Source organism: Mus caroli, chromosome 5 (genome assembly GCF_900094665.2).
Source record: "Mus caroli chromosome 5, CAROLI_EIJ_v1.1, whole genome shotgun sequence".
NCBI lineage: Eukaryota > Metazoa > Chordata > Mammalia > Rodentia > Muridae > Mus > Mus caroli.
The window spans coordinates 89,307,885-89,324,545 of record NC_034574.1 but is presented as its reverse complement, the minus strand read 5'-3'; the positions used below and the strand labels follow the sequence as shown (position 1 = coordinate 89,324,545).

The window sequence follows — 16,661 nt, the reverse complement described above, 5'->3', positions numbered from 1 at the left end:
GGGGAGGGGGCGATAGAAGAGTGTGAGGGTGGGACATGGAGAAGAGGAGGAAGAAGGGCTGTGATCGGGATGGAAAGTGAATAAATAATAAAGGAAAACATAGTAATAATAAAAAAAAAACCAAAGAGGGGATGAGAGGGGGAAAAAGAAAATGTGACAGGATCCAAATCCAGAAAAATATAAAGAATAATACAAAATTTTAAAAAAAGGAAATGTAATGGGATTTTTAGAAACTGACATTTTTCCTCATTTTTGAAACCGTTAAAAGAAAAAGTGTTAAAATTTACTTCTAAATGCACTGGTTAAGAAAACATGAGGAGCCAAACTAAAAATTATACAGTTTTATAGATGCCTCTGTTGTTTCTTGACACACATATCCCCCCAATAATTTCACAATATAACACTTCTAGGCAGCTTCTGCCGTTTCAGTTTCTTCCGTCTCAGCTTCTGTAGTTTTAGCTTCTTTGGGTAGCAATGAGTCAGTCTTCAGTAGTAAACCTTCACTGGTTGAACTACGAAGGAAGGCACGGACCACAAATGGACCTAAAACAAAGATCAGAGGCAACCGTGACTTTCTCACTCAGAGCCCTGTGGATCAGACACACAGGCAGAGGAAGGCTGGCAGGACCCCAGCGCTGCTGTCCCGGACACACACACTCACTGGAAACGCACACTCACTAGGGATTCTCTCCATTCCTCCAGATGATCACCTAGAATTTATTTACTACAAAGTCAATATTGAAGGGAGTAGGTGGTAATGTATATCACATGGAAATATTCTACATATTTCTCTAAAGCAGTCAGCACAGACAGTAACGCTGAGTTACCAAACAGCTGATAAAATTCTCCACAAATTAAAAGACTCTTCCTAATAGCAATTAAGGGGCTTCATCTAAAATGGCAGAAAGGCAAGGATAATTTTTAGAGAATTTATTATCCATTACTCTTCTCTAGCTATCTCAGAAGGGCAAAGTCCCTGTGGAATAAAAGAATCTGTATATACTCAATGTCTGTGGTGGTATTTTGGATTAAAAGAATTAAAAATGGAATGTTCAGTCACCAATGAGCTTAATTCCCCAGGATGGCTGCAGTGGTTTGCATATGCTTGGCCATGGGAAGTGGCACTGTGTGGAGGTGTCGCCTTGTTGGAAACAGTTCATCAATGTGAGGGTAGGCTTTAAAGTCCACTGCTCAAACTCCACCTAGTGTGGAGGAAAGCGTCGTCATGGCTACCTTCAGATCAAGATGTAGAACTCTCAGCTCTTCCAGCACCATGTCTGCCTGCAGGCTGCCACGTTTCCCACCATGATGATAATGGACTGAACTTCTGAAACTGTAAGCCAGCCCCAGTTAATGTTTGTCTTTAGCTCTGTGACCCATTTTTTAATTGGGTTATTTGGGTTGTTGGTGTTTAACTTCTTGAGCTCTTTATACATTTTAGATATTAGTCCTCTATCAGATGTAGGGCTAGTAAAGATCCTTTTCCAATCTGTAGGCCACCATTTTGTCCTATTGACAGTGTCCTGTGCCTTACAGGAGCTTTTGCAGTTTCATGGGGTCCCATTTATCAACTGTCAATCTTGGAGCCTGAGCTATTGGTCTGGCCTTAGTGGGAGAGGATGTACCTAGCTTCACAGAGATTTGGGTGGGTCTGGGGAATACCTAGGGGTCCCCCACGCTCTCAGAGGAGAAGGGGAGGGGAATGGGAGGAAGGATTGTGGAAGAGTGTGACTGGGAGGGGGGCAGTGAGTGGGATGTAAAGTGAAGAAGTAAAAAATAATAATAATAAAGAACAAAAGAATAAATAAAAAGGGAAAAAGTATAAAAGAAAATAGAAAATTTCATACAATTAATAAAAAAAAAAAAGTTTGCCTTTATAACAGTTGCCTTGGCCATGGTGGCTTCACAGCAATGAAACCCTAACTAAGACAATGACAAGAGTAGTTCAAACACATGTTTTAATTAATTCGATTATTAACTAAATCCTGTAAACTCCCAGCACTGCACTATATGGGCAGTCAGTGGAGCCTGGCCAGCTCGTGTCGGGCACCCACAACTGTGGTTTGTGTGAGGAACACAGGCATGCTAAAGGCATGGCAGTAGCCTGTGTTCTAGCTACTACAGTACCCACGTTCTTCCCCGCCATGGCAAGAGAATCAGCCCCTTACAAGTGATAACTCTCCTCCCATAACAAAAATACCTCCTTTCTGTTACAAAATAAAGATTAAGAAGGCCAACTGGCTTCAAAGTACCATTTAATAAACGGCTTTCTTTCCTATTTAGCACCATTGTAACTTTAAAGCAATTAGTTTTCTTTTAAACCTTAATACACTTAACAGTAGAAATATGCAAATGTATAAAGGTTTGGGGGTATATTCTTTGTTACTAATAAAGAAGTCACTCTCTAAGACCTTATGATTCATGAATAAGGTAATCAAGACTCCTTCGGAAAAAATAAATGTCATTGACTATGTAATCCCTGGGAGAAGTGCGGTCAGAGAACTTGTACACTAACTCTTTGTCTCAGTATTTCATAGTTTTGAGTACCACTGGCGTTTAAGGCTATCTGCCCTCACCCAGCTACTCACCCAGATTCAGGGGTCTGTGCTTACAGACCTCATTGATAACTGCTTGAAGATTGGCAGCTATCTGGTCACTTGGCATATCCAGCTGAAAGAAACAGATACACAGATATCACAACTTGGTAACTGCATCAGTATGTATTCTAGATGGGATGTGTTATGTATTTACCTAATGCAATGACCTATTAAACACTCTACTATAAAGGGAAACAACAAGAACACTACACTAGAAGAATTTATATGTCGAGAGATACTTTATAGAATAGATCATAGTAGACTGTTTTTAAGTTTTTCTATTTGAGAACCTGCAGTTTCCAAGTAATTTCCCGAAAGCACATCCCAACATACCATGCATTCATCCCCAAACCAGGAACATTGTCTTTAACTTATGTGCACATGTGGGGTGGGGTTAGTACATCTGTGCACATGTGTGGGTAGAAGCCAGTGGTGGATGTTGGATGTCTCCTTTTATTGCACGCCACCTTACTTTCTGAGACAAGACCTCCTGATGAACCTGAAGCTCACCAGTTTGGCTAGGCTGGCTGGCCAGTGGGCTCCAGAGTTAGACACATGGCACCAGGCTTGAGAAGTATATGCTATATTTGATATCAGCAAAGAATACTCAAGAACATGTCTTCAACTTTTCAGATCATAAAAGCTTGCTCAAGAAAAATGCCTACCAGCACACAAAATAAAACCTCTGCTCTCAGGACTCAGGAATTTCTGATTTAAGAAAGGTGAAGGGAGAAGAAAGACTCCTGAAGAAACAGCACTCCTGAGCCAGTGTGAGAGCCACTTGTACTAAGTCTGCCTGGGTATTTTGAGGGACTATGGATTACAGTGGCAAAAATTATTTGTACCTTTTCAGAGAATAAAAATTTAAAAAGCTAAACATATATAAATTAACTTTAAATAATGCACACTCCTTCTGAAACAGCTAATTTCTGTATTTTAAATGTAATATGAGCAAACCAAAGACAGACTGTTATTCAAAGCTATGACATTTACATTGCTCTATAGGAACCACTCGCAGAGAGAGCTTGTCTATTGCTAGTTTTTGAGGAGGATGACTAGAAAATAGAAACTTAGACACCCCACTTTGTTGGTTCAGTTTTCAGTCTTTTTTTAATTTGAGTATATAAAGCAAAGTCTCAGGGCTAAAAATTATCACAGACAAAAAAAAAAACTGTTTCCCTGCCATAAGACATGCCTATAAATGTATTATAAATGTTCTTATAGTATGTATCTTTATAAAAACAAAAACAATAAGTAGTTTTTCAAAATTACAGTTTTACACAAAACACTTTTAAGTCAGTGTATTGTATCATACCTAATAAAGTGATTTATGCATATCATTAAGTTTAAAGTAGTTTTATCTCTATGAAACAACTTAGAAGTCAACTTATGTTTTAATGACTAGAGACTGGGTGAGTAGCTAGAGTATAAATGTATGAAATCCTGTAAAGGTGGAAACAATAACACAATAACACACCAATCTGAAAAGCTCTCTAATGTGTCCTGATGCATTTCTGAGGAACTGTACTGCTCACTAGTACTGCTGTCTAGAGTTATCATTTCATGATATAACCATTTAAGTGGGGAATATGAAAATTCTACACTCTACAGCAAAGTTAAAATGGTATAATTTTTAAATTAATTTATTTTCCCATTTGAAAGAATTACAATCAGCTATTTATTGTCAGATTATTTCATAGTATGTTACATCCATGTAAATTCTCCTTCCCCTTCCCCTCCCTCTCTCTCCATGTATATTATAAGTTACGGTCAGTGAGAAGGCTCAGCAGGTAGACACTTAACTCCCAAATCTGATGACCTAAATTCAGTCCTCAGGACCCACATGGTGGAAGAAGAGAATTGACTTCTAGAGATTGTTCTTTGACCTCCACCAGTGTGCTGTGCCATGTTTCTGTATGTACACATACACATAACGCATAAAAAATGTAATAAAATTTATAGATTTTTATTGTACCTTAAAAGAAAGGAAATCTTAAGTTTGATTACATCATGACTTAAAAGTCACTCAGCGGTTAAAGCACCAGCTACTCTTCCAGAGGACCCAGCTTCAGTTCTCAGCGCCTATATGGAAGCTTCTATCCATTTATAACTCCAGTTCCAGGGGATCTGATGCCCTTCTGGCCTCTATGATCACTACATTCATGTTATACAGAGATGTACACACAAGAAAACAAAAACAAGAACAAAACCCCCATCTGTATATAAAGTAGAAATAAATTATTTTTTAGAGTAGCCAGCTCTGTGACTAATTTCTGATACAGTTCTGATAACATTCTATAATCTTTCGTGACTGGTGACCTGTAACTAGTATCTGCAGAGGACTGCCGCCTTGGGTGAGAGCTTTTTAACCATCTGACCTTCAAAACCCCCTCCAAATGCAATATTCTAGAATTGAATCAAGTGTGGTTTAACAGAGAGCATTTCTTCCCATGACCCATAACAGTGTAAACTGAGCAAAAGTTAATGGCATGTGTCTACAGAACATTAAATAAAGTTGTAAGAACAAGAATTGCTTACATAACCCCATTTCATGGGATCTTACTTTGGGTTAAGTGTTTAAGCATCTACATGGATTCATTCATTTCTCTAAGAAATCTATGAAGGTAGTATTATTATGAAGATATTATTATTTCTCACTTAATATTAAAAGCCAAGAAGCAGAAAACAAAGCCATTTTATTCAAGAGCATGTGCAAGTCAGGACTGGAGGCACATTATGTAATCCCACACTAGGAAGGCTAAGACAACAGGATCATTAATTTGAGGCCAGCTTGTTCTACACAGCAAATTCTAGGTCATCCTAGACTACATAGCGGGGCCCTGCTTCAAAAATAAAGCAAAAGCAAACACCAAAAGCACAGGCATATGAGAAGTAGCCTTGAAACCACATGCCTAAGCCTATATGGCAGGTGAGTACAGAGAACAATGGCTTCCACCCCACCACTCAGTGGCTTGTGATCCCTACAGCTATAATGTGCGCATGCTCTGAGAAGCAGATGAGCCTGCTGTAAGACAAGAGGAGAAAGGGACTGTACAGGGACTTGCAGTCTAGCCACTGTGTGCCTCTCTAATTAGATGAGTAAGTGCCAGGAGGGCAGAGAGGAAGACATGACTGACACAGTTCCAAAGGATGAAGAGTTTCTGATGACAGAAGGGAGGGACGCTCTAGGCGGAGGTACCAACAGGTGGTGATGAGGTGACAAGATCTAGACAGGAGGGGTGCACATGCTGATGTTCATGCAGAGGTAGAGGACTGCCACTCTCAAGTGTTAACTAGCTCTTAGCACACTGGCTGCAGGACCAGTGCTATTCCAAGTCCTCATTTGTCAACAAGCAGCAAACTGGGCTTCCATGTGATAGCTTCCAGCTTTAAAACGTTAATTTCAGTAAAACCAAACCACTATTTGGGCTCAATAAAATAAAACCAGGAACCAAAAATTTAAAACCAGCCTTCATGTTTACCATTAAAAGGCTAGGAAATGGAGAATTTGATATTAATACAGTGGTATGAGTTGGTTGCAATGAGAATTAAAACCAAAGACTTCAGGATTTATGTTACCAACAGTAAGAGACGACTTAATGTTGCTAAGCAGATGAACCACACATCTTATCTGCTTTAGAGAATTGTGGAGTAAGTGCATAAGAACAGGACTTGGCACACTTTCTTTGCTAATGGTGACATAGTAAGCACGTATGGCTTTGCAAGCCAAATGGGCTCTGTTACAACTGCTCAAGGCCGCTGCGGGACACAACAGAAGTTGAAACAATACATAAATGAGCGCAGCTGCGTTCCAACAAAACTTTCCTTACAAAAACAAGTGGACAGCAGGGGTAGGGTCAAGTCTGCGGGTCTATGGCACTGAGGACAGAACTGAGAGACATTTAAGAAGTGTATGAGCAAAAGCAACCATTACTTTCTTACAGAGCAAGAAAGGGTTCTGTTTGTGCCATTTTACTATTTTATCCAATAGACTTTTAGCTTATTATTATGAGTCTACTATGCAGATGAGGCAAAATATGTTTTGTTTGGCTATGAATTGCACTGCAATTTAAAAATAATGGTAAGAAAAAGTCCTAGCAATAGTTTCAAACAGCTGTTGTAGATTTTATGCATGCATTTAAAACAAGCTCTCTAGGATTGATACCAGGGCCCAAATCTGGAAATAAGAATAGAAAATGTAGTGTCCTATACTGAGGCCACCCTACTGTCTTCTCTATCAATTCAAGTAGAATCAGAAGCCAAGAGAGATGGTAAGGCTCCAGACACTTCATCTGTAGAGACAGAGACCCCTGCAAGAAGATGAGGCTGCTGGTAGAATGTGCTTTGTGGAGTTCAAACCATAGGAGATGACTAGAAAAGACCAACAATCTACAGTGACTCCCAGATAAGCAGAAGCATCTCACCCTTCCCTCCACACACTCTGCCAGGCCTGTCTATCCCAGGAGCCTGGAGGGATTAGGCCTGAAAGAGGTGCTGGAGGCAAATGTAGCTTAGGCCCATGCACTCCAAGGTCTACAGCAAGAGAAGGCTGAGAACCAAGTAACCCTCTCTATTTCAGGTCATTAAAGTCATAAAAGGCACCTCTAAATTGGGCAAAGGGAGTCTCTAGATATAAGACTGGTACTAGAAACCAGACAAACTGTTCTTCAAATCATGAACAGTTGTGAGAGCCATGATATCTGCCTAACAGGCTTATGCCTAACAGACAGGGGAAGTTGTTCTTGGCACAGCTGTAAGCAGTGAATGGAAAAAACGTATTTCACGTTTTAATTTCAATAAATGCAGACTTCTTTTCAATAAACTACTCATTTATCCAAAGGCATAGAATATATTCTGTATGTACGAGAAATGAAAATTTATGTTCATTGAAGCAATTTAATAGCAATGAGACATTAGCAGCAATCTAATGCCTAACAAAAGGTATAAGGTTGAATAAATTATGACATATCTATTACAAGATTATAAAACAGCTATTAAAAATCTTTGCAAGAATTTTTATGAAATAGGAAAGGGTTTAAGACATAGTGTTAAGGATACCAAACTCAGTATGTAACAGGAACATAGAAACCATAATAGTAGATTCTTGGAGAAAGGCAGTCATGAAGAGTGTGGAGATATTACCAGTGACTACAGGAGGTGTGAGTTATCTTTATATTCCTACCTACACTATTTTTCAAATACCCTTTTATGTATACATATTACCCCGATAAGCAATTGTCTTTCACTCAGTATTAAAAATTACAGAACCCAGGAGCTGCAGAGGTGGCTGAGCAGTTGAAAGCGCTTGTCTTTCAGAGGACCTTGGTTCCAAGCGTCCACGTAGCAGCTTCCATCCTCCCCTGCACTCACACAGACCCACTTCCTTTCTGTGCTTCGGAACACATATCTAGAAACAGAACTGCAAGTGAATATTCATTTAGCCGCTCAAGTAACCGACATATCGTTTGATGGTGACTGAAGAATTTCATGTTCTCACTAGAAATCTGTAAGAGCTTGTTTCTCCACATTTTCACCAACACTTATTTCATACACTTACACACACACTGACAACAGCTATCCTAAAGAGTGTAAACTGGCGTCCCACTGTGATTTTAACCAGTGCTTTCCTGATGGCTTGCTGCTGAATATGTCTTCTTTGTTTCTGATCATTTATATGTCTCCTCTGGAGGGACATGTATTTGAAGCTTGATTCACTTTAAAAGTTTTTATTATTTAGTGGCAAAATCCCCTCTATACTTTTTCAAGACAAGCATGTACATGGAGATTGCAAATACTGCCCCCTTTGCACTAAAATGATAGTGCCAAGTTTTAATTTTTATGAACTCCAATTTGCCTTCTTCTTGTTGTCTGTATTTTTAATGTCTTTATGTAACCTTTTGAAATTTATCTGAACATTTGTGTCTATCAAGAGATATAATTTTTATTGCTGAGTAGTGTCACACTGAATGACAGTGCCAGAGATGGGTTCAGTCCATCTAAACAGGACATGCATGGGTTATTTTGCAGTTACAGGCTGAGCACCCTAACCGTGGAGCTACACAGTTGGTCTAGAGCTTGACTACCACACACAAGGCTGTGAATATGACAGGAATCCCTTCCTTCCTCAGCTAGGCGTGGCAGTCCACTCCTGCAGCCCAGCACTCAGACGGTGGAGGCAGGAAAAAGAAACAGGACCTTATACACAATTCCAGATGCAAAGGTCTTTTGAGGTCACTTTGGGCTACACACAAAAGACTCTGTTTCAAAAACAGTAAAATAAAATAAAAATAAATTCTTAAATGCCCCCAAATCTTTTTTTCTTTTGAGACAGATGGGCACTCTTGAAGGGGCATGGACTCATCATGTGGCCGAGGATGGTCTTAGCCTCTCAAAGACTCTTACTGTACTGTCTCCTGAGTGCTAAGATTACAGATCATACACAATCATAACCAACTAAAAAATCTGAAACTTTGGAGCATCAAAATGAAGATGCTTTAAATACTGCATTTTGGAACATTCTAGATTTTCATGTTATGGAAACTCACCTAGGAAAGTCTCCAAATATTCCAAACTTGTTTTAAAAAAATAAAATAAACAGAAACTGCTAGTCATTAAGTTTTTCAGGTAAGGTATACTTGACTGACATGTAAACACCTATGTTCAGATATCTGAGAACTTGAGATTTAATTTCACTTTAGAAGGTTTATTTCTGCAGGTTAACTCCTGGGTACAACAGCTGGGCCACTTCCTATAAGCCAGTGTATGGTTAGCTCTGTAACACAGAAGCAAGTAACTGCCCTCGGCTGTGAGCCTAGGCGCAAAAGTTACCTCTCCACAACCCCGTGTTAACTTCCATGCAATGCTTCCTCCTTCCCTTCTGGGGCTCCACTGACAGGCAACTCTCATCTTCTGTCGTTGTCTCATGAAACCCTCCTTTTCTTTGTCTTTTCTGGGGGAAGGATCTATTTTCCAGACTAATTTCCATGACCTATCCTCAGGTTCTCGGACTCTTCCATCTGGAGTCCCCATTTTTATCTTCAGGAGTTTCTCATACAGCTTGGGGCTGCACTCATGTCCAGTGCCTGAACTCAGGCTCTGTGGAGACCTGGCCTGATACCAATGGCAGGAGACACAGCAGCCGGTGCTCCTCTTCACTCGGGGCTCCTCCAAAACTGCACACACACCAACACCATCCAGGCTTTCTCATAGCTACATTCCATGGGAATGGCAAAGCGTAAACTATAATTACACCATCCCACCTGCGACCTCCCAGACACACATGTATGTATTTAATATTTTACGGTTGGCAAATGTTTTCAGTAAAGGGCCGGATCATTTCAGTATCCATGCCTTTAATTTTAAGGGTCATATATGATTATTGCTTTTGAATTTGTTAAAAGACCACTTTTTAAATTTTATTTTTTAAATTATTTGTCAGTTTGTGTGTTCACGTGGCTACATGCATGTGAGTATGGGTGTCTTTGGAGACCAGAGCCCCTGGAGCTGGAGTTACTGGAGTTGTAAGTACCCACAGTGGGCGCTGGGACCTTGGGTGAATATAGCTGTCCCACAGTCTTAGCACCACACCCTGGAGATTCCCGTTCTGCTACCGACAAGCTCTATCTCCTATAGCTTACATTCTATCTTTATAATCTCTTCATTTATGACATAGACACTATACTACACAAAAAAATACTACAAGGAAAAGTCAACTAGCTGAAAAGAATGAGGGGAAAGAAGAAGATAGGAGATAAGCCATGAGTCAATGGCTGGCTCCCTTTCTCAGAGACATTTGATGGTATCTGACAAACAATACTCCTTCCTACCCACTAATTTAATTTATGGACCTAGTTACTGTAAAACAAACCTTCAAATTCCAAATCCTACAACATTCACACCTTGTTTAAGTGAACGCCATCCAACTTGTTCACTTTTCCTGTTCTAACGTGTTCCCTGTCCTGAGAGCTCACATTTCGACATCAAACCTGACTCTGTTTATGTCCCTACCTTGCACTTGTTGATTTTGTTACATTACACTACAGCTTTTATCAGATGCCAGGCTGAAAACATTCTTGCCTCAGGATATCTCACTATTATGGAAACAAGCAGAGTGATGCCCATGAACAGACCAAGTCTACAACTTCAAACATGTCTTTTACTTTAAAAAGAAAGCAAAAATAGCACATCAAAGGTGCTACCTCTATACTACACAGTTCAAAGCTCCTAATATATTTGAAACTCAGACAGGACATACTAGTCAAATCAGGGCTTGACATGCTCTGTGTAATCAGGGTTTAGTTGTTGGCCCTCTTTCTTCTTTCACAGAAAACAAGCTTAGGTTTGATTATTTATAAATACATTAAAAGCATATTCTTCATAATTTCACCCATTTCTATTAAAGTTTTTAGCAATTTATTCTTAAACATTCTAGAGTTTATGTACTAACTATATACCAATAAATTAAACACATGTAACTTTTAGAGTAAAAACACAATTGTATTCCTATTTTTAAAATACACACTTTCTTTTTGTTCTTTTTTGTTTGAGACCAAGTTTCAACTCTGTGACCTTGCCTGTGCAGAAACTTGTGATCCTCCTGGGGTTACAGGCATGCACTAGCATGCCCAGCTCAGGTAATTTCTTACTAATACTTTGTTTTCTGTCATAGACTTGAGTTCATGTGCAGGGGCATGTATGTGTACATACAGGCCTCTGTGTGGATGCAGGCAATGTTGGATGTTTCTTTTAACCATATTCCACCTCATTTTTTGAAACAGTTCCTTACTGAAATTGGTGAGATAAAGTGGCCAGAGCCCCAGGGTCCTCCAGTCTCCAGTCGCTGGCATGAGGATTACAGGCAAGTACCACTATGTCAGGCTTTTCACGGGGTAGTGGGGATCTGAACTCAGGCCTTCACACTTGTACAGAAAATGCTTACCAAGTGAGTTTTCTTCCAGACACCTGACTTAACTTGATTTAACTTAACTAGTCCACTAGCAGAACTCTGTCTAGTGATGTAAGAAAACTGTGGGGAAAGATTGACTTGCTACAAGAGTAAACAGGCATGGTGCTGCTGTAACCAAAGATGGTTAGGCTGCATGCCACCAAGAAGGCAAGGTCTACTGGCAACTGGGAAGTAATACAAACTGTATACTAGTATTTCCCACAAATTTAAGTCTTTTACATCTTTCTGACATGCTGTTGGACAACCTAAAAAGAGGAAACAGTATGGGGGTGGGGGAAGGTGAGTAGAGAAATAGTAAGAAAACAAAAAATTCAAAAGGTTATTAAGCTTGAAAAGAAAGACTGGGAGGAAGAAAGGTTAATCTGAAAATAAATATAAAAATGTATAAATTATAACAATTATATTTGATGTCACATAATTCTCAGAGTATCAGAGATGAGCAACTATCTTTTCTCTGGAAATGGAAAGAGAGTAAAGTTACTACAAATGTTCAAAATTCAAAGAGAGCCAGTATAAAGCTGGTCTGGATGCTTCACGATACACTATTAAGTTTGAGCCAAACCTCTGAGCCAGAGGATGAGGCTTTCTTATCAACTCTGGGAACCAAAGACAAGGAACAAGGGTAGAGGGAAAAGGAAGAGGAACCTCTCAGCATGCCCTACATTTGGGAATATGCACATAAGGACCACAGTCAGGGTTCATACAATCCATATACACGGGATATGCACATGATGATTATGGTTAGGAGTCACACATTCCAGAGATTTTTATCTATTTTGTTGATGAATTTACCTCTATAATATATATATCCGATATATAATGGGTATGTAATATGCAGTAAATTAATCTCTAAGTAACGACTAATACACAACCACTTAGTCATGTGCAAATATATATACAAATGCTCTGCATGCCATGTAAAGTCTGCTGTTGATCCCACAAGGGACAAAAGGCTTTCCTACTGAGAAAAATGAAGACCTTTACAATATATAAACTATTTGGGGACATATTCTAAATATTGCACTGCTATGTCAAAATAGTTCCTTACTTTGTGTTTTAACATCTCAGAATGTATGAGCATATCTCCTTTATGGATTCTGTCTTTTAACTTGTTCTACCACCCAGAAGAAACACTGTTTCTGAAACATCCCAACCCTTTTCTTCCTCAGAGCCTTCATACCTCCTGGGCCCTCTCCCAAGAACACCTTCTTTTCCCATACTGATTTTTTAAAAATCAATTTCCATATAAATGTCACCTCTAACCAAACCCATCTAAATAACATACCGTGTATGTGCACATATCACCACTACCACCACCACCACTTACTTCTTCTTCCTCTTCCTCCTCCTCTGCTGCAGCTTAAGCATGCACATACATGCATGCATGCATGCATACATACATACATACATATATACATACATACACATACTTTTATGTAGTATCTATAGTCTCAGCCACTTGAAGGCAAGCACTTTTGGGTTCACTCACTGTACTGTACCCTCGTCAGGAAGTTGTTAAAACTCAGGAGACGTCAAGGATAGGTGTGTGTGTGTGTGTGTGTGTGTGTGTGCTTTGTGGAGAGAAGGAGCAAACACTGAAGTGGCAAAGTATCACGTGGTGTCAGCCCATGAAGGGACACTAAAGAGATCCTTAGATGTGTACTAGTGCTGCTGCATTAGTAACCTAAGTCACTGCCACAGGATGAATGGGAGGACACAAGACACAACAGAGGGAGTGAGAGCAAAACACCAGGGAGTGAACAGAGCTCAGTTTGGACATACCATAATACCTGCTACTAACAGAAGCTATACTTTCTGTTACGTATCAACTTCTTCCTCAGATCAGCCCCAGGGGAAGGACTCTCTCTGCTCAGCTTTCCCCTTTGGAGGAGGAAAGACGGTAACTAGCGTTAAGGTTTTATAAAGCAACAGAGTCCAAGAAATGTATGAAGTTTTGTTCTACCTTGCCACCTGAAACGCTGTGAGTAGGAGTTAATTTCCAAGAACACAAGCAATCCCCAGGAGTCTAAGATAAGTGAAAAACATGAGTATTTTTGGTCTTATATGTTAGAAAACAGTACAGTGGAAAAACTTATTAAAAAATCCATTTGGGTGGAGATTCACATTTGTGAAGAATTTAAAGGCTGACTGTAATAAAAACAATATGGCCTTGGCATATAAACAGAGTAATAATACAAAATTGCAGACTAAAACATGAATATATATAACTATATATAACTTCTGCCATTTAATACTCCACAAAGATGCCAAATACATATACTGTAGAAAAGAAAGTATCTCCAACAATTTGTGTGGGGATGTCCACATGCAGAATTAAATTAGACCTATATCTATAACCTTGCACAAAAACTAACTCCACATGGATCAAAGGGCTGAAGCTGGAAATACTGAAATTAATGGAAGGAAATATAGGCAATGCCCTACATGATATAGGTATAGGAAAGGACTTTCTGAATAGGACCATCTTCCCTAGAGCCAAGGCCTAACAAATGACAAGCTGGACTTCATGAAACAAAGAAAGCATCTGAAACAGCTCTGAAGATCTTTGGAAACAATCAACCAGGTGAGAGGAAGCCCAAAGAACAGGAGAATATTCTTGCCAGCTATACATCTGACAGAGGATTAATACTCAGACTATATGAAAAAGCAAACAAAGCAAAAAACAAAAACAAAAAAAAACCCAAAAGTCAAAAAGTCAAAACTACAGATTTAAAAAAAAAAAAAAAAAAAAAAAAGGCCTTGGACCAAACTTAAGAGTTCTCAAAAGGAGGAAAAAATTGGCTAAGAAATATCTCAAAAACTGTTCATCCTTAGAAAATACCAATCAAAAAAGTTTGAGATTTCACCTTACTCCAATCCGAATGGCAAAGATCAACAGAACAGCCAGGAATGGTGGAGGGACAGGGGAACTCTCATTTAGTATTGGTGAAACTGCCAACTGGTAGTGACTCTGGAAGCAAGTGTGGAAAGCCCTCAAGAAGCTAACCGAGAATCTACTGCACGGCTCAGGCACACCACTCAAGAAGCTAACCACGAATCTACTGTATGGCTCAGGCACACCACTCCTTGACACATGCCCAGAGAAGTCGCCGTGCTGCTCTATAGACAACTGCTCAGCCATGTTTACTGTTTTTCTATTCACAACATCTAGAAATGGAAACAACCTAAATATATCCAACTAACAAACATCGAAAATGTGATTCACATGAACCATGAAATCCTATTCAGCTGTCAACTTTGCACTGGGCATGGAACTAGAAAAGTTCATACTGAGGCAGGTAACCCAGACCCAGAAAGACAAACGCCACATGCTCTCACGTGATGCTCCTACCTCCAAATCCGATGTGAATATACACTCAGATGTGAATAACTGCAGAAAGAGCCACTGAAGCAGGGAGCGCAACAGAAAAGGGAAATGCAGTGCACAAGCAAGCTGGGTGGGGACATGGGGAACTGGAGGGGGCAAATACTGAAGTGGGCTAATAACAAGAAGAGTGACTGAAGGTATCTTAATAAGTCATACCATTGATTATCTAAATCAGAGCATCTAACAAAGCCCTAACACCAGGAGGGAAGAGTCCCTTTTGAGTTGTTGGTCAGCATAGTCCAAGAGACTCCAAAACCAATCTGCTATTTATTACCCTTTTTGGCTCCCTGCCCGGATGTGAAAGGTCCGTCCCTATGGCTGAAGACACCACACACTTCACACACGGGGCCCAGGGGTGGAAATGATCTGGACACCTACGCCCTAAGGACTGGTTTTCACCATGTCAGGAGGCACCACGAAAGCTTCCAAGGGAGGGATACAGCCGATAGAGAGCCTTACCTCGCTATGACTTCTAGGAGCTGCCACAACCCTAAGGGAGCAGTAGTGGTATACATACCTTGGCAGTGACCAACAACTCTCTAGCAAGCTGGTCCTCTCAGCAAGCCTGGTAATGGAAACCTAGCCAAGTATCCAGTGCTGGCAAGGTCACGGGTCTTGGGAGAGAACATCCAGTCACCAATTGTCTAACCCAGCACATTCCCTGACTACATTCTAAATGTTTGTTCTTACACTCACAGAGAAGCAGAGTCTTCACCCCTTATTAAGGAAACTCCTCTCTGCAACAAATGGAGACCATGACAGAAACAGCTAACCAAAAAATAAAGTTGCTATGCTTATTACTTTTGTTTTGTTTTGGTTTTTGTTTTTCATTTTCTTCTTTTTAGAAACAAACTCTTGTTACACAGCCCAGACTGGCCTTAAATCCACAATCCTACTACCTCAGTCACTCTACTTTAAGGTCCACTGTGTTCAGATTCAACGGGATTAAAAAAGAAAAACTTTATTAGTAGTAGTATGGTGGGGGGCAGGGTGAGGGAGTTGTGTGCATACTTGTGGGCTCAGAGGACAACTTTGTAAAGTCAGTGCTCTCCTTCCACTTCTGGGGTTCTAAAGACTAAACTCAGGTCGCCAAGCTTGTATGTCAAACGCCATTACCCAGAGTCATCTCACTAACTCCAAATGGATTTTTTAAGCTATTAAAAGTACACATGGGACTCAGTAAGTTATTTAAAAGGGGAGGGGGGGAAGCACGAAGGTGAGAGGACCGTCTGGGATGAGAGGGGACCATCTGGGGTGAGAGGAGACCGTCTGGAGTGAGATGGGATGGATATAATTAACATGTCAAAGACTAAAGCACATTTTAACAGTATATGTGAATACTTTACTTCTGTAACTGAATCTGGTATCTTCTAAAAAAAGCAAAGGACCAGTTACTATTAATGATAAACTATCTGCCCATTATAAATGCAAGGCTTAACAAGTAAGTAATACACGGAACATCAAGAGTTTCTTTCCTTGTTAGTTGTGAGAATACTGAATGCCTGGTCTATTTTCTACAATGATATATAATAACTCTTAAGTAAATTTGAACTTTAATTGTGTAGCAAATTAACATTTGGCACACATGAAATTCAAGAAGGAAGACCAAAGTGTGGATACTTCATCCCTCCTTAGAATGGGGAACAAAATACCCATGTAAGGAGTTACAGAGACAAAGTTTGGAGCTGAGATGAAAGGATGGACCATCCAG

The 16,661-nt window shown here is 39.9% G+C and overlaps 1 protein-coding gene across 3 annotated transcripts in view; it reads right to left on the bottom strand.

Moving 5' to 3' along the window:
* Positions 1–326: 326 nt before the first annotated feature.
* Positions 327–16,661, bottom strand: part of Mrpl1 (mitochondrial ribosomal protein L1) — a 55,997-nt gene continuing 39,662 nt past the window's right edge. For all 3 annotated transcript variants that reach the window (XM_021162828.2, XM_021162829.2, XM_029477417.1), the window contains 2 exons: positions 2,589–2,670; positions 327–543 (listed from right to left, as the gene is read on the bottom strand). In XM_021162828.2, coding sequence (XP_021018487.1) covers positions 407–543; positions 2,589–2,670 — 219 coding nt within the window. In that variant the 3' untranslated portion in view covers positions 327–406. The remainder of the gene's footprint in view (positions 544–2,588; positions 2,671–16,661) is intronic.